Source organism: Arvicola amphibius, chromosome 4 (genome assembly GCF_903992535.2).
Source record: "Arvicola amphibius chromosome 4, mArvAmp1.2, whole genome shotgun sequence".
Taxonomy (NCBI): domain Eukaryota; kingdom Metazoa; phylum Chordata; class Mammalia; order Rodentia; family Cricetidae; genus Arvicola; species Arvicola amphibius.
Genome location: NC_052050.1, coordinates 7,976,600 through 7,994,463, shown reverse-complemented (window position 1 = coordinate 7,994,463; position 17,864 = coordinate 7,976,600). Strand labels below are relative to the sequence as shown.

General features: G+C 49.8%; 1 protein-coding gene across 1 annotated transcript in view; it reads right to left on the bottom strand.

Moving 5' to 3' along the window:
• Sdk2 (sidekick cell adhesion molecule 2) overlaps window positions 1-17,864 on the bottom strand; it is a 117,197-nt gene that overhangs the window by 48,225 nt on the left and 51,108 nt on the right. Inside the window, exons 17-24 of the mRNA XM_038327313.1 lie at window positions 9,651-9,846; window positions 9,401-9,499; window positions 8,767-8,958; window positions 6,254-6,375; window positions 5,824-5,933; window positions 5,594-5,744; window positions 2,096-2,333; window positions 578-693 (exon numbers count right to left, since the gene is read on the bottom strand). Of these exons, the coding sequence (XP_038183241.1) occupies window positions 578-693; window positions 2,096-2,333; window positions 5,594-5,744; window positions 5,824-5,933; window positions 6,254-6,375; window positions 8,767-8,958; window positions 9,401-9,499; window positions 9,651-9,846 (1,224 nt within the window). The remainder of the gene's footprint in view (window positions 1-577; window positions 694-2,095; window positions 2,334-5,593; window positions 5,745-5,823; window positions 5,934-6,253; window positions 6,376-8,766; window positions 8,959-9,400; window positions 9,500-9,650; window positions 9,847-17,864) is intronic.

Sequence of the window (17,864 nt, the reverse complement as noted above, 5' to 3'; positions counted from 1 at the left end):
TCTGTCTGGAGTCTTTTCCAGGAGTGGACGGGGGATGGGGCAGGCATACTGGGCTCCTTTGAGGGGCTTGGCCCCAAAGGGTCAGTTGCAAAACTACTATTGTTTTTGGAAGGCTTAAGACACAAGGGGAGATCCCAGTTGTATAGCTAGAAGTCCCTGTAGGCCCACAAGGGAGTAGGGACAGAGATGTGATATTATCCCATGATTCTTCCCTTTCAGGTCAGGACTAGGCCACACGATCACGTGGCCACATAGCCCAGAACAATTTGGAAAGGAATTTTAGAAGACCATAGTAACTGGACTGGGTTCCTTACGGCTGAGGATAAGATTTGGGGCCCCCAGCTCAGCCTCCTGGAAGAAGGGAACAGTTTGAAGGACCCTGTCACTCACTGGATGTCTCTACCCCTAAAGGAGGACTTCCTGGTTGCTATGGTGACTGCTGGATGGGAAGCTAGGCAGATACCCCATGCCTTCTCTGTGAGGCAGTGATCCAGAGGAAAGAAGACGAGCACAGGATACCTTGGATGGGGGACTTGGGGAAGATGGTGCAATAAACCCCACTGACCCCGAGATCTACCTTGTAGCCCAGCACAAGACCGTTGCGATCTGCCTCCGGGATCTCGCTCCAGCGAACCAGCATGCTGCTAGAGGTGGTGGCCAGCGCTGACACGTTGGTGGGGCCAGAGGATGGGACTGTGGGAGCGAGGGGTGAAGAGGAGGAATAAGGACCCAAGGATAGCCCTACAGTGGTGCAAAGTGGAGCAAGATGTGGGGCCACCCGGGGAGCCAGCTCCATGTCACCAGCTCATGAGGGAAAAGACAGCACATGCGGACCACAGCTGCAAAGGACCCTATGATGGTTTGGGGATGCTGCAGATGTGGCTTCTGGGGTCAGCTTTTCCCTTCCTTTTTCTTTTCTGGGGATCTGAGGTGTGAGACAGGGTCTCATGTACTGGCTTTGAATTCACTATACTGCCAGGAGTGATCCTGAACTTCTTCTGATCCTCCTGCCTCGACCTCCCAAGTGCTGGGATTATAGGTTCCAATGGGCATGTCTAGTTTACGCTGGGGATGCAGTCTAGGAATTGGTAAGCAAGCAAGCCCACTGCCAGCTGAATTGCATCCTCAGCCCTGCCTCCCTCGCTTTTGTCTGCTCAGACTAACTTTTTAAAATTAATTATTAATTATTATTGTATATGCCTGTGGTGAGTGTGAAGGGTGTGCGTGCATGCCCCAGAGTGTATTTGGAGGACACCACTGTAGCATTAGCTGATTCTCCTTTTGCCATCATATGTATTCCTGGATCAAACTCAAGTCACCAGGCTTGTATGACAAGGGACTCTACTGGCTGAGTCATCTTGTCATCTACCGTCACCTGGTTTTGACATGAGTTATCACTACGTAGCTAGGCTGGCCTCGAACTCAGGAATTCAGCCTACCCTGCTTCCAGAATAACTTTGGATGACCTTGCATTTCCAGTCAGTGAAGGAGGGCAAAGCTGGGGGATCAGGGAGGCCAGAAGACACACCTGTCAGTTAAAAAATGTCAAGGAAAACACACACACACACACACACACACACACAGAGACACATACACAGACAGAAACACACACACACACACACACACACACAGAGACACATACACAGACAGAAACACACACACACACACACACACACACACACACACACACACACACACACAAACCCACAGGGCAGCGAACCACAAATTGAATAAATAAGAGTTGCCTGTGGATCAGGGTTCATAATCTAGGAATGACAACACCTTCCTAGACTCCTAGGAGGTTTCATTTCTGGAATGTTCTGAGGTGAAACCCTTCTGTTGGGTGTTGGGGTTAAAGCTGGGTGTCGGGGCAGTGGGGTGGGGTGGGTTGTTTGGAAGCTAGTACTGCCTCACTGTCCCACTGACCCCCCCAGAGTGGGGCCAATCACAGGGAAGGGAAGTACTGGGGATTAAGGGGTGGGGCAGGGTTCTCTGCCATGGGTGGAACACGGGATGGATAGCTGTTTAAGTTGTCTGTAGAAATGGGTGCAGTGTGGCCTCCTCTTGGGCGGTCTCAAAAGAAGGGCAGTGGTACCTGACTCCCTTGTTCTTCCCACCACTGCCTGGCTCCAGGGCCCACTCCCGATGGCGTTGAAGGCCTGGACTTGGACGCGGTACTCGGTCCACTCCTCCAGGTCCTCAATGGTGTATTCCCGCTCCACACGGTCTTGTACCATGTGGCTCAGTGTCTTGCCGTGGCCGTCGGACCGGCTGTACTTGATCTTGTAGCCCACCGACTCAGGGTTGCCATTGTACTCCATTTCTGGGAGGGGCTGGGGAAAAGCCGGGACAGAGAGATGAGGAGCTAGGAGGGAGACCACCCTGTATTCCCTCTTCCCCAGCCACCAGTTGGGCAGCTGGTGCCCCAAAGAGGTGCTATCCCTAAGTGGGGCTTGAGCTGGTAACACTGTTTCCATGTCCCTTTCCCCATCTGTCCCCACTGGACTCCCACGAGAGGCAACACCTTTGTTCATTGTGCATGTGGTTGACGTGGTTGACTCATGTCCTTGCCCGGAGGCTGACCCTTTCCAGCAGGCCTAAAACCTGTCCGCCCTGTGTGCTGATAAACCGGACCCTTTGGCTCTGGCCGTCTTCCTGTTTAGCCCCCTTACTGAGATTGTCAACACACACTTTGTTAATTGCCTACAACACCTGGTCTTTGCTCATGCTACCCTTTAGAGGAGGAAGCCTGGGGTGAAGGCACCTTCATGTGGACAGGATGCGTGTCACTGCCAGGAAGTCCTGCAATCCAGCAAACCTCGGTCCCTCCTGCTGGATCTCATCTTTGTCTTGCTGGTTAGGGTCTCACCAAGGAGAACAGGCAGGTTCTTTCCCTGGGTCATAGAGCTCAGTGGGAGGGGCCCTGCTTGCGGGTTCAAGGTGGGAACGAATCTGGTGATGTTAGTTGGTGGTGGAGGTGGGCCTTGAGCCTGAAGCAGACGTCAGCTGAGAATCTGGCATCCACTCCTCTGAAGTGGGTGTGTCTGTGGGCTTCTCTCTCCAGTTTGCCTTTCTGGGCTCCAAATGTCCACAATCTTTAGTGTACCTAACCCACTTTATCCAATTTCTTCTAGCCTCTCCCTCGCCCACTCACCCTTCTCTTGCCTCCATGTGCCTCTCCAGACATTTACTGACGTGAGCTAGAGATCATTAAGACAGAAATGGATGGGCCCAAGAGGCTGAGATGGGCCTGGCATGCGACTCCCCTACCGCTAAGGAGAGGTAATGGGCCATACACTGTTGTGAGCCAGGAGGCTGCATGGCACGGCCGCTGATTTCCTGTCCCCCCGGAACCCCAGTAACCCACTCTCTAACTTTTATGTTTGGAAACCTTCAGAGACAAATTAAGGAGTAAGTGGTGTGTGTGTGTGTGTGTGTGTGTGTGTGTGTGTGTGTGTGTGATCAGCTGGCGGGGCACAGGGAAGAGCTGAAGTTGAGGTCACAAGAGGCTATATGTCCCACTTACACACTCACAGTGCCCTGGGCCACTGGGCTGGCCCCAGAGTGTTGCTCAGTGCCTGCCACCTGAAGAGGAGCCATTATTAATAACCCCTGTCCATTGGGAACTTATGGTGCCAAGTCTTCTCACAGTTACCAGCTCCTTCTGCCATACCGTCCACTCTGTGAATGGCAGCGTGGCTCCCTGGTGCAGGGGTTTGTATCAGTTTACACAGCCAACGAGTGCTCTCTCTTGAGAGGGGCCACGGGAGAGCCACTGCGCGGGCTCTTTCTTTGCAAGGCTTCTGGGTGTCCCAAGGAGGATAGGGTGCCAGATGCCACCCTTGCTTTCATTCACGACTCTCAGAATTATTCTCATTTACTCCACAGGTTTCTAGGACTGCTGCCTGGGACGCCCGCTGAGGTGCACTGTGCCAGGGTGGCATGAGGGGCACAGCAGTGTTTGGTTCCTGGCTGTGAGAGGACAATGTGCTTGCTCAGCGGCCCGTGTTGTGGATTTGGGGGCTCAGTCTCTTGCTGTTAACTCAGGGAATGGGGAGGGGTCCTGGGGAGGTTATGTGACCTCCTTCTGCTTCAGTTTCCTTCTATGCAAAATGGAGATCAGCCTTACGCTTCTGTTGTGGTTTAATGAGAGCGTCTAAAGATAGGGTCTGAATAAAGTTCCTGTTCTGGAGGAAGCCACAGCACACCAGAAAGCTGCTTCCTGCAGGTCACATTGTTGTGACCCTCCACATCCAGCCTTGACCTGTGGGAGTGGCCCCTTCCCAGTCTCTACCCCAGCAGCAGGTGCCCACTTTCTGGCCATTTCTAAATCCTAGGTCCACCTTGTGGCTGCTGTGTGTCCATGGGCAAGCTCCTAACCTCTCTGAGCCTTAGTGTTCTTAGCTGTAAATTAGGACGAGACTATGTCCTTCTCAATGTTCCTGGGAGGGGTCAATAGGACAGGAAGTTTGAGATGCTTGGCATCTGGCAATACTTCTGATAAACAGCATTTTATCTGCCCTCCCAAGCCCCAGTGTGTGTAGGTACACATTATGTGTGTGTGTGTGTGTGTGTGTGTGCGTGTGTGAGAGAGAGAGAGAGAGAGAGAGAGAGAGAGAGAGAGAGAGAGAGAGAGAGAGAGAGATATTTCTCAGAAGTCACCCCACTTTGCTTTTATTTTTTGGTTATTTTTGAGACAGGGTCTCTCACTAGGTATCCATGGCTGGCCTGGAACTCCCTCAAACTCACAGAGATCCATCTACACCTTTAATCCTGGGATTAAAGATCTGTGCCACCACGGCCAGCTTCCATTGTTTATATATTTGTTTGAGGCAGTCTCTCACTGGCCTGAGACTTGATAGGAGAGGCTGGCTGGCCATCGAGCCCCAGGGATCCTCCTGTTTCTGCCTCCCCAGCACTGAGACTGTAGCACGTGCTAACATGCCTGGCTTTTTTTTAAAAAAAGATTTATTTATTTATCATGTACACAACATTCTGCCTCGATGTTTGCCCACACGCCAGAGGAGGGCACAAGATCTCAGTACAGATGGTTGCGAGCCACCATGTGGTTGTTGGGAATTGAACTCAGGACCTCTGGAAGAGCAGTCAGTGCTCTTAACCTCTGAGCCATCTCTCCAGCCCACATGTTTGGCTTTTAAGGGTTGATGCTGGGGGCTGGAACTTAGATCCTCATGCCTGGAACTAGCTCTTATAAACCAGGCTGGCCTCGAACTCACAGAGATCTGCTTGCCTCTGCCTCCCAAGTACTGGGATTGAAGGCGTGCGCCACCAACACCCGGCACAACAAGCTCTTTATAACTGGGTTATCTCCCCAACTCATACAGAGAATCTTCTGGCTCTTTCCTCTCCTTTTGCTACAGTGAACTACTGGGCACCTTCCAGGTTAGTAAGGAAGAAATTTAAAAATATCAAAAAGTACAAACCACACCATAACAGCAGCCCCGAAACCCAAAGTAAAGAGAAAGAATTATAGATATTCAATCAGTGACTTCTTTGAGGTCACCGCATTGCAACAGTCCTGTGGGGACAGTCCTATGAACAGCCCATCCCACTGTCCCCGAGGGAGCCTCACCATCCATCGGAGCCACAAGCTGGTCTCACTGGCTGTGCGTAGAGTCACATTGGCCGGGGCCATGTCTGGGGGCGCCTGGAGGGTCTGGATCTTCCTGGAAGGTTGACTGGGTGGGCTGGTGCCAACAATATTCACTTGGCGCATGCGGAAGCTGGGGTGGGGTGGAAGGAATGAGCAAGGTATGGAGGAGGTTGCCGCCCCTCCCCCATCCCTTCCCATCTGTGCCTTACCTGTAGTAGGTGAAGGGGTTAAGGTCCGGTACCTCCATGGAGCGTGCATCAGGCTCGTTGCTGAGTTGGTAGATCAGCAACCATTCCTCTCCCTCCCCGATCACGCCCACCTGGAGAAGGGAACCTAAGGCCTGTCCAACTTGCCGTGCTTGAGTGGGATGCTCTGACTCCCCAATTCCCAGCAGGCATCATTTCCACCCAGGGAAGGTCTTAGTCTGAAAGCCACAACTGACTGAAGGGTGGCTTGGAGTCTTCCTGCATTAGCGCCTCACAGCAGGCTGGGTAAACACATTTTTGGGCCTGAATCCAAGACCAGCTGATAGGCCAGATACCCGTAGCTTCAGTGGGCCCCCCTACCCCTTACAGGATCTTCGCAGGGCCACCCAAGGCCACCTGGGGAGGAGTCTGGGTCCCCTCTAGCAGGCTTTACCTGAGCTTCCACCACCCAGCGGGAGATGGATGTCTTCCCATCATAGCCAGGCCTGAACTGCAAGGTCACGGATCGTGGACCAATGTTGGAAATGCCCAGGTTGGTGGGTGCCCCCGGGAGCTCTGGGAAGAAAGAATAGGGTAGAAAAAGTAAGAGGGTAGCTCCCCTGGGAACAGGACTCTGCAACAGGGAGGAATGGGAGCAGTTCGTTTCTCTTGGAGACATTTCAGGAGAAGCCCAACCAAGGCCTATCTGTGACACTGATTCTGTCTTACAGGTGCTGCATTCCTGTTGAGAGGCTGGGACAGATCTGAGGGCGCAGACTGCCTGGAGTTATGTGTGCCAGGGGCTTCCCTTGGAAGGTTTGGCAATAAGCAAGTGCCCACAAAGCTGCACAAATCAAGCTAGGCTCAGCACAAGCATTTGGATCAGAACTGTCTCCGTCCGCACAATGCTGCAGCTCTCCATATCCTGTGATGCTTGGGGAGGCGAGAAGAGCTGGGGCTGGGGCAGGCAGGAGGCAGCTTCTCTTTTCCAGCCAGGAGCCCAGGAGTTCTTGGGGTTCAGGATGGACAGAAAGAATGCAGATTCTGCAGTGCATTTGAAGCTAGCCTTGGCTACATAGTGAGTCCAGGCCAATCGAGGCTATATAGTGAGCCCCTGTATCAAAAACCCAACCCACCAACAAATGAAACAAACGAACAAACACACAAACCATCCACACACGTCAGTTTGAACCTAACTCTTCCACCTCTTCCACTACAGAGTGTATCTTTGATTGACAGGGTTTAGGATCACCATGGAGACAAGTCTGTATGCACGTGAGTGAGTTTCTAGGTTGGGTGGGGTGGGGGGTGAAGTGGGTGGCTGGAAGACCCGCCCTAACTGCAGGTGGCATGGCTCCATAGGCTGAGGTCCTGGGCTGAGGTAAAAACAAAACCATCAAACAAACAAACAAAACCCAAAACAGAGAGATGGAGCTGAGTACCAGTGTCATGTGTCATGTCATCCCCGACCCCCAGCTCTCAGATGCTATGTCACCTGCTATAAGCTCTTCCTGAAGTGACTTTCACCGCATGACAACTGAACCCTTGAGCTGTGAGCCAAAATAAACCCTTTCTCCTTTAAGTTGTGTTTGTTAGGTGTTCTGTCACAGTTTCAAGGGGAGCTACTGACACAGCAATCTACCTCCCTCTTTAGGTGTCCCAGAATAATGGTGACATCGATGACCACAGTAACTTTAGGCCTGGGAAGTCCCACACAGATACCTACTAGTATTACTGACACATGTTGTCACTGGGGGTTGAAGGAGCCTGAGGTGCCTTGGCCACCTCAGTAGGTGGGTCCAGGTCATCTGGGTGGGTCATGCAGGCACAGCCTTTCTGACCTGCATAGGACCACATGGTGATCTGGTGCAGTTTTATATGTGTACAAATGGGGAAACTGAGGTCTAGAGGTGATGCCTGATTTGTTTAGTATTTGTATCTGGGGCTGAGATTATTCCCATCTTGTTCAACCATCCTGCTACCTGTCCACAAATTGCAGTCCAGTGTGGGCAGTAAGAATTATCTCTTAGCGTTGTTGCCTGGCAGGGAGTCTGCAATGGGATGAGGGTGCAGGGAGTGAGAGAGGGTGTAGTTCTCCTAGTCCATCTATTGTGCTCAGGGCTGTGGGGAGGAGGACAGTGAGCCAGACAGTTCTTAGCCTAGGACTCAAGGTCATGGGATCCAAGTCTGCTCAGGGGAGGACCCTGGGCTCATAGAGTCAAGTAAAGTAGAGAATCCTGTGGAAGGAATATCAACATTACCCCAAGACAGAGCCCCTTCAAGGGTAGGTATGATGGGTCGCACTAGTAATCCTAGAACTGGGAAGTCTGAGACAGGAGTACTACAAACTTTGAGGTCAGTATGGGTTGCATGATGAGATCTTTGTCCCTAAAATAGACGGAACCTTGGTGCACTGTATGATGCTTGTAATGCCAGTTACTCAGGAGGCTACAGAATGGGACTACTGTGAGTTCAATGCCAGCCTGAACTACAGAATGAGACCCTCTATAAAAAAAACCCAGCTACCTGCCAACCAGTCCCCAGTCAACCAATCACCAACCAACCACCAACAAACCAACCAACCAACCACTAACAAACCAACCAACCACCCACCACCAAACCAACTGACTACTAACAAATCAACCAACCACCAACCCACCAACCAACCAAAAAAAAACAACTACTAACAAACCAATTAACCAACCACCAAAAAACTACCAACCAATCAGCAACCAACCAACCTACCAATCAACCAACTATCCACCATCCAACCCACCAACCAACCAACCACCAACAAACCAACCAACCAATCAGCAACCAACCAACTACCAACCCACCCACCCACCAACCAACCAACCAAACCTCAACCAACCAACTAACCAACAAACCAGACAGACAGACAGAGCCCCCTCCAGAATGAGTGCTGCTCAGCAGAGCAGAGACAGGAATCCTGATGGGAGCACTCACCTGGAGGCACACCAGATGAGATGGTGGAGGCTGACACCTGGCCCTGGCCCTTGGAGGTCATAGCGGCCACCTCGATTGTGTAGGTGGTGAGTGCTGTGAGGCCTGTGACTCTGTACTCTAGGGTTACGTTGGGCAGGTAGTGGGTCACACGGGTATTGGTTCTATTGTACTCTTCCCAGGAGATCCGGTACCCTGGCGAGAGTCCACAGAGGTAGCGTGAGCTGGGTGGGGACTGTGCATTGACCCTGACCCTTGTTCCAATTCTTGCTCCTTCTCTAGCTTGGCGGTTTGGTTCACTCCAGGAGCAGAGGGACCAGAAGAGCTAGGAGCTCCTGGTGTTATTCCTAAGGACCCAGGTGGAGTCTCAGTGGGATGTCCCGTGGGGCCGGGATTGCAGGCAGAGAGAGTTACGTTATTGTGACAGACCCTTAAGGTCCTCCAAACTCTGAGGTCCTACAGAGTTGGGGAAGGGGCCCTGAGAAGGCTGCAGATTGAAAAGCTCAAAACTAAGAGTTGAGAGTGTGGCTCAGTGGGGAGTTCTGGATGGGAGCTGGCTGCAGGCAGGGGACAGATAGCTGATAACCCTAGCTCCCAACTGCCCCACCCTTGGGCTCAGGGGCATCAGTATGCCTACCTGTCAGTATGCCGTTCTTCTCCCCGGGCTCCTGCCAGCTGACCTTCAGCGAGGTGTCCAGGATGTCATTGAAGCTCAGGTGTCCCACCGGCCCAGGCACTGTCCCCAAAAGTGTCCCCCACCCACCAGTGCCCATTAGAGTCAGAACATGGCCACCTTTGGTAAGATGGCTGCTGTGTTCCAGGATGCTCAGGGACTTCCCAAGGGCCTGGGTTGGTGGCTGGGTAGAGCCGAGGCCCATGACACCTACCATCCTCATGGGTGCGCACCAGCTGGGGGCTGCTTCGGGGCCCATCTCCAGGCGTGGTGAAGCACAGCACCGAGGTGAAGTACTCTGTGAATTTTTTCAGACCGGACACGAAGCCCACGTGGATGCTGTCTTGAAAGTTGGGCCTGGCAGTCACCATGGTAACCTCCTCTTCTTGGGTTGGCTCCCAGGCAATCAGCTGAGGAGAAACCAGAAGAATGTTCTAGAAAAAGTGAAGCCCCCTCCCATAGGTTAGGCCAATGGACACTGTTCCTGTGGCCACTCATTCCTTGGAAGAGGGAAGTAAGACAGGTCACCCCTGTGTGCATTCTGATGCTCTGGGTGTCTTGGTCCCTGACTCCAGGCAAGACATGGATGGTACTGGCTGTTTCCCTTAGGGACCCGTCACCCATTCTCCAAGATATCAGACAAGGGAGGTAGTTCACCAGAACCAGACCCGTGATCAGAAGACTAGGCACAGAACCCAAGCCAGAGACCCATTAGTTCCAAAGTTGCTCCCAAGTGACTACAGCAGACCACTTCCCCAGGGGAAGCTCCCCTAAGCAACCATGCAGGTTGCACATCCACAAAACCACCCCTTTAGTGCAAAAACAAGGAACTTGAGGCTCAGAAGGGCCAATTCACTTGCCCTATATCACACAGCTGGGGGGAGGGGAAGCTGAGGATCTGCAGTTGCCACCCCTGTTTTCCTTTTCTTTCCTCTTTTTAAAATTTATTTAGATTCATTTTATGTGCATCAGTGTGAAGGTGTCAGATCCCCTGGAACTGGAGTGTCAGGTAGTTGTGAGCTGCCATGTGGGTGCTAAGAATGGAACCCAGGTCCTCTGGAAGAGCAGTCAGTGCTCTTAACCACTGAGCCATCTCTCCAGCCCCCCACCCGTTTTTCTACTGGCTAGTTTCCCACGGGGTTCTCCGAGGTCAGATGTCACAGCTGTGTCAGTCACTACTGTCTTACACTTGTTCCAGGTCAGGCTGTCAATCTCACATTTCACCCAGAGGTGAGGCGATGGCAAGAGAGCCCATCTGGACCCCACTGCTTTCTCTCCCGTCTCCTTGCACATTTTTCTTCCATCCTTGGATAGCCTGCCTCTTCTCCCTCTCATCCCGCGCCCGGCCCTCCTCTCCTGCACTCTTACCTCCTGCCTGCTCTTGTTTTCTGAGCCCTTCATCTGTCTCCAACAATGGCAGCTGGTCCCAGAGATTTCCTCATTTATTTGAAGTTGATTAAATAGCAATTAATGGTGAAAAGCTACACTCGAGGAGTTTTAATAAGCATGGTATTTATAGATATAAAACAATACCACGCCAATGTCTCCTGATTAACTCGCACCCGTAACAATGCTTAATCTTCTCCTTTTCAGGGCCGGATGTTTATAAAGGATGTTTTGAAATTTAATTGGTATTGTGAAAAGATAGCCTATAGCAAGTTAATTAGACACTAATTAGACCCTAAAAATACTAATCAGAAATACTAAGTGGCATTTAATAAGTATGTTAAATATCCTCTTTATTTTAGTTATCTTGTTTCATAGCAATTAAATTGCCCAACTTCCTTGGAGTAGATGAAGAAATGAGTTTAATGTTTTAATTTAATTTAATTAATGTAAATTTGAATTAATTATGCTGTTGGAATTAATTGTGTGGTGTGTTCCCCAGCAAGTGTAAAATTTGGGTAAATATTATTTTATTGGGCTTAAGCTCACTACAATCACTACCATTTTAAACAAAATAAAGGAAAAAGAGTTTCTTTACAGATGTCTTAAAATAGTATCTCTGGGTCTTGTCCACAAAAAATGACTCATGGGGATGAGTACAAGGCAAAGGAAGTGTGGTTCTGTGACCAACCATATTAACTTTCCCCTAGTTCCACACCTGAGACCCAAAATGGCAGCAGGGCCAAGACATCCCAATACAGCTTTGTCAGATACGTATATTACAGGGGTATGGAACTGTAGGGTCACAAAGTTCCCCAGATTTCTTGGTGTTATGATTTGGATCTAAAGTACCCCAACTCTCCTGCCCAAAGGCTCATGTGTTGATGGTTTGTTTCCTGGCTAGTGAGGCCAATTATTGGAAGGTGATTTACTAATAAATGCTCTTATATAATCAATGGAAAAATCCACTGATGAATTCATGTAGATGGAATGGCGGAGGGCCGCTTCCCACCACCCGGCTAGCTTTATAGCTGAAATAATTACACGGAAACTGTATTCATTTAAACACTGCTTGGCCCATTAATTTTAGCCTCTTATTGGCTAATTCTCACATCTTGACTAACCCATATTTAGTAATCTGTGTAGCACCACGAGGTGGTGGCTTACCAGGAGAGGTCTTAACCTGCGTCCTACTCAGAGAGGAGAGGCATGGCGACTGCCTATGGCGACTGCCTGAAGTGTCTGCCTGACTCTGCTTTCTTTCTCCCACAATATTGTTCTGTCTACTCTGCCTACCTATGTTTTGACCTATCAGGCCAAGCAGTTTTCTTATTAATTAACCAATGAAACAACAGATATACAGATGAACCTCCTCCATCAAATTCACAGAGCTGGGCCAAGCGAGTCAACCAACCTGCCTGCCTGCCTGCTTGCCTGCCTTCCCTCCCTCCTTCCTTTTCTCAGTGTGTATGATGTGTATATGTGCAAACGTGAGTGTGGGCTTGAGCACGCCACATGTAGAGTTCAGAGGCCAGCCTCAGGGGTCATCCCTTGCCTTCTCGTTTGCTTGAGACAGTCTCTGCTGTTGCTTGCTGCTGTATGTGCCAGGCTGGCTGGTCTGCCAGCTGCTGGAGGCCCCTTTGCTCCGCCTCCCTTCTCCTAGCAGGGGTATGTTGAGATTACAGATGTGGGTGGTGACTGTGTCCAGCTTCTCACTTCTGTCGTAAACTCAGGTTGTTGGGTTTGTACGGAAAGCGAGTCCCTGGCCCAAGGCTGATTTTCTTAAAAACTGTTTTGTGGATTTGACTTTGAAGCCATGTAAATATTGTACATGATTATAGGATGAAATTAAATTAAAAAAAATCAATCCCTAAAAATCAAAACGCACATGAAACCGATGGACCTAGTAGGGTATTGAGCTGTGGAAAAAAAAAAAAACTACAGCAAGGGAGACTCTTCAAAAGAGACCATAGCAGAGTGGTGTGAAGTGTGGTCCTCATGGGTAACATCCAAAGACTATAAAAGATGCCAAGAACTTGAAGCTGTTGGTCAGTAGTTTCACACCCCCATCACTGTTCCGAAGCTATTGGGTCTGCGGGATGAGGGAGCTGGTACCAAGCAATCTGTGCAAGAACTGGACTTTTTACTGTGGACAGAAAAGTTGTAAACAAAAGACCAATGACTTATAAGAAAACTTGCAATCTTGATGTTGAATGGAAACTATCAATAGCCCCCCTTTTTTTGAGACCGGATTTTATGCAGCCTAGGTTGTCCTTGAACTTGCAATGTGGCCTAGAGCGACCTTGAACCTCCGATCCTCCTACCACCTCCACAGTCTGAGTGCTAGCGTTACAGGTACTATCCTGCCTGAATTCTGTGGTGTTGTGAGATGGAACCCAGGGCTTCCTGCATGCCAACTGAGTCACGTCTCCAGCCCCATTGGTATGCTCTTTATTTAAAATTATCTCCCTGTTGTCAACTAACAGAGTCAAGAAACAATATTATCTTTGGAGCAAGAAATGCTCTGAGTAGTCACATCACGGTATCTATTATTTCTATCTCAAGGGATCTAGAGTTCCTTGGGAAAATGTCTGACCCCAGGTACAGTCAAGACATTTTTATTTTCCCCTGGGCTGGGGACTGAACCTAAGGACTCACATATGCTAGGCTATGTCCCAATTCTCTCTTCACTTTTTATTTTGAGACAGGGACTCACTGACTTGGTCAGTTTTGCCTTATCGCAGGGTTTTTTTTTTTCCCTCCCCTTAGCACTTGACAGGAGCTGAGTCATCTGGAAAGGAACCTCAACTGGGACAACACCTCCATCAGATTGGCCTGTAGCTCACTGTGGGCAGTGCCACTCCTGGGCAGGAGGTCCTAGCTGTATAAGAAAGCAGGCTGAGCAAGCCTTGGAGAGCAACTAGTAAGCAGCATTCCTCCACGGCCTCTGCTTCAGTTACTGCTTCCCAGTTCGGCTCTGGCTTCCCTCAGTGATGGACTGATCAAGATTTGTATGCTGAGTAAAGCCTTTCCTCTCCAGTTTGCTTTCTGGTCATGGTCTTTAGCACAACAACAGAAAGCAGACTAGGACAGCCTCGAACTCACAGCTTGTCATCCCAGCCAGTCAGGCAGCCATCAGCGACTCCTGGGACCATGCTGAAAGACTCAGAAGCCAACTTGAAGCGGCCAGTGATCATTTGGCAACAGTAGGGATAATAACCACAGTGGATTGGAGCATAGCAGATGTGTTTAAATATTTTTAAGTATATAACGACATCACTAAAAGCAAAATGGAGCCAAAGATACCCCCTTCAACCCAAGCTTCATTGTTGTCTTAGAAGATGCTGGGGAACTACTTTATAATGCTGAGAATTGAGAAGTCATGGGAAAAAATGGGGTTTTTAAATATTTTCCTAACATAGAAAACTGACTAAGGGAACTGTCATCTTCTTTCCTTCTTTCTCTTGATTTCCCTCCCTCCCTTTCTCCCCCTCCTTCCCTCCTTCCTGGAGGCACCTCAGCTAATCAAGAGGAAAAAACAGTATTGTCTTCACCCTCATTTTATAACACTCCTACTAAAATCATAAACCCCACAAGGGCTGTCCGTGGCCACCAAGTTCACAATTAAAGAGACAAGCAAACTTTGCATCTTCTGATGTCAACACACAGCACCATTTGGGGGCCCCCCACCCTGCAAAAAAAGGGTAATCTAACAAAGTTAAATCCAATTGGCCACTAGTTCTACATTCCAATTTACTGCAGACATGGTACTCAGAGGAATGTATTAAATGACCCCACAGGGAGGCAATCAGCAAAATCCAGGCCTGTGGAAAATTCATTGGATGAATGACTAAGTTTCTTTGCCAAATAAATCTGGTGGGAGAGAGTGAGGAAGGGAGAGAGAGAGAGAGAGAGAGAGAGAGAGAGAGAGAGAGAGAGAGAGAGAGAGAGAGAGGGAGGGAGGGAGGGAGGGAGGGAGGGAGGGAGGGAGGGAGGGAGGGAGGGAGGGAGGGAGGGAGGGAGGGGGGGAGGGACGGAGGAAGGGAGGGAGGGAGAGAGGGAGGGAGACTCTAAGATCAATGGAAACTTAAACCCTTAACCAACAGCAACTGGGTAGCCTTCATCTCCACCTAGGAATATATAAACCAACCACCAGCAGGAGTCAGCTGGAAGATCATCTTAGAAATCCAAAGGCTGTAGCAATGGGATGGTTGACATTTTGGGGAACGACAATATGGTCGATGTGAATTTATTATTTAATATAGAGACCTTGTATAGAAGCTTTTTCTCCAAGAACATTTAGCTATGATGCCACCAGCTGCCTGGGATTCACTTCAGCTAGTTTTCCAGGATGAGCTAAGGCAGTGGTTCTCAACCTGTGGGTTGTGACCTCAAAGGGATTATATATCAAATATTTACATTGCAATTCACAACAGTAGCAACATTCCAGTTATGAAGTAGGAATGAAATAATTTTATGGTTGGGGATCACCACAACATGAGGAACTGTGTTAAAGGGTGGCAGTACTGGCACATTGAGGACCACTGGGTGACAGGCTAGGAGAATCTGAGAGGCATAGGGACAAAGCTGACTGTGACATGGTCACGTTGAAGTTGGAGATGGGTGTTAGGTGGTCATTTGACTCTTTCCCCAACTCTTGTAGATGTTCAAACATTCTAATAATTCAAAGGAGGGAAACTATCTTATTGCATGTCTAAGGGACAACCATGGAAACCCCATAGATTTCTGAAGGCCGAAAAAGCAAAGAGAAAAGATATTCACTTCTATTCCCTTGTACTCTGAAGATAACAACTTGTAGGTATCATCTTACAGTTAGATACAGAGTTGAATATGTAGCTCAGTTGGTTGAGTGCTTCCCTAGAATGCTTGAAGCTCTGGGTTCAATCTCCAGCACTTCACGAGCCAGATGTGGTGGTATATACTGTAAGCCTAGGACTTGGAAGTGGGGGCAGGAAGATCAGAAGTTCAATGTCACCCTTATGTACATACTAAATTTAAGGCCAGAGCCTCAGCTACATGAGCCTCTGTTGATTGGTCTGTCTGTCTGTCTGTCTACCTATCATTTTTTTCCCCCGAGACAGAGTTTCTCTATAGCTTTGGAGCCTGTCCTGGAACTAGTCTTGCAGACCAGGCTGGTCTCAAACTTACAGAGATCCTCCTGCCTCTGCCTCTCGAGTGCTGGGATTAAAGGCGTGCGCCACCACAGCCCAGCTTCATGTTTTGTTTTTTAATGCTGTGTGTGTGTGCGCGCGCGCTCGCCTATATGAGTTTATGTGCACCACAAGGATGCAGGTGCTTGCAGAGGCCAGAAGGTATCAGATCCCTCGGAGCTGGATTTAAGAGGCAGTTGTGAGATGCCACATTGGTGCTGGGAGCTGAACCTTAGTCCTCTGAAAGAATGGCGATTGCTCTTAACTACTGAGCCACCAATCCAGCCCCATATTTTCTTTTTAATGTAAGAAAAAGCATGGCTTTGGGTTCAAGCTGTGCTCTCTCAGCTATGTACAACCTGTGAACAATGACTTCTCCCCCATGACTCAGTTTCTTCCTCTAGGAAGTGGGATAATGATCATAATGCTTAAATCTTCAGGGTCTTACATGAGAGAATAAGTGAAGTATGTAGCTAGTTGCCTGGTTTTGGGTATGCCCCTATCAGTGTGATGTCCTGTTACCGTCCCATGAGCTCCTGAGCTCAACGTATTGGCCAGCTGGTGGCCAATGACCTGTACCGCACAGTTCCTGAGCATAGGGTCAGGATGAGCCTGGGATCAAGCAGGGTTGGGGGCTTCTGCGTCGTCTTCTTGTTCTGGGTCACTGCAGGCCATTGCCCTCATTGTCCTGGCCACTTGGTGGCCTTCCAGCCCTCGGGGAGCTTTTTGCCTTGGAAGTTGGTAGCTCATCCCTCCCACACGTAGAATAAAACCTCTGCTTAGGTTTGGCAGTCAGAAGCTTAATTGTTCCCAGCTCGGCCTCTGTGCTCCATAGCCATGCAGACCTCTTCCCTCCCTTGAGTCCCAATTAGCAGCCTTTTCCGGCCAGTCAGCAACTGTAAGCTTGGGCTGCAGCCCCCTATCCCAGAAAGACTCTTTTTGGCCCGTGCTCTCTGCCTTTGTGGAAGTGCGAGCGTTGTGGCCCACTGGCTCCAGCCCTGGTCCCTAGGTTGCTCTGAGTACAAGCAGAACATTCTTTTTGCAAAACAATCGCCCTTCCTTCCTCTCCTGCTTCCTACCCTCACAGTCACAATGGTGCGGGCACTTGTCCTACAGATGATCTTGGCTGTGGCACATGCGCAGCCTCGGTGCAGGGGATTTGAGGATATGGCAGCTGTCACCTTGAAATCACAGGGAGACGTAGCTCAAACCCTGAGTCTGTAGTTTCCTCTCCTTTCCCCTGGCTTCCCAGCGCCTTAAATTCCTGGCTTTTTTTTCCCACCCCTGGAAATGAACACGTGGCACCTGTCTACCTGCCCCCGAGTGCTGAGAGCAAGCACCCCCTCTTTCAAATGTGGAATTTGCCCTGTGCTATGTGGTATGTCCTCAGTTCTCTCAGAGGAAAGTAGGCCTCCTTGCAGGAGGACAAGAGGACTCCAGGCCTGGGATGCAGGACAGAATGTCTGAGAAGTCCAGATGCCCAGCACTCAAACCGGCCATAAAACCAACTAGCATTGGAATAGCTATGACTCGGATGCTTCTATTGTTGGTTGGATCGTGCCTGTGCTGACTTCACACTTTAAAGTTCTAAGCCTGACTCCCCGAGGGTGGCTGTGTTTGGAACTTGGACCTTTAAAGGGCTGCTTGAAGTTAAGTGAGGCCATCAGGGACAGACCCTAACCTAGTGTGACTGGCACTCTTGCAAGAAGAGAGAATGAGGCACAGACCCTCATGAGGATATAAGGAACAGGTGTGACATTCACACCAAAATCGAAGACACCAATCAGCAAGAGGCAAGCTGGGATTTTAGTCCAAGTCTGCCTGAGTCCTAATCCCATGCCTTTGTCCACACTGTGTATGGGGTCACGGAC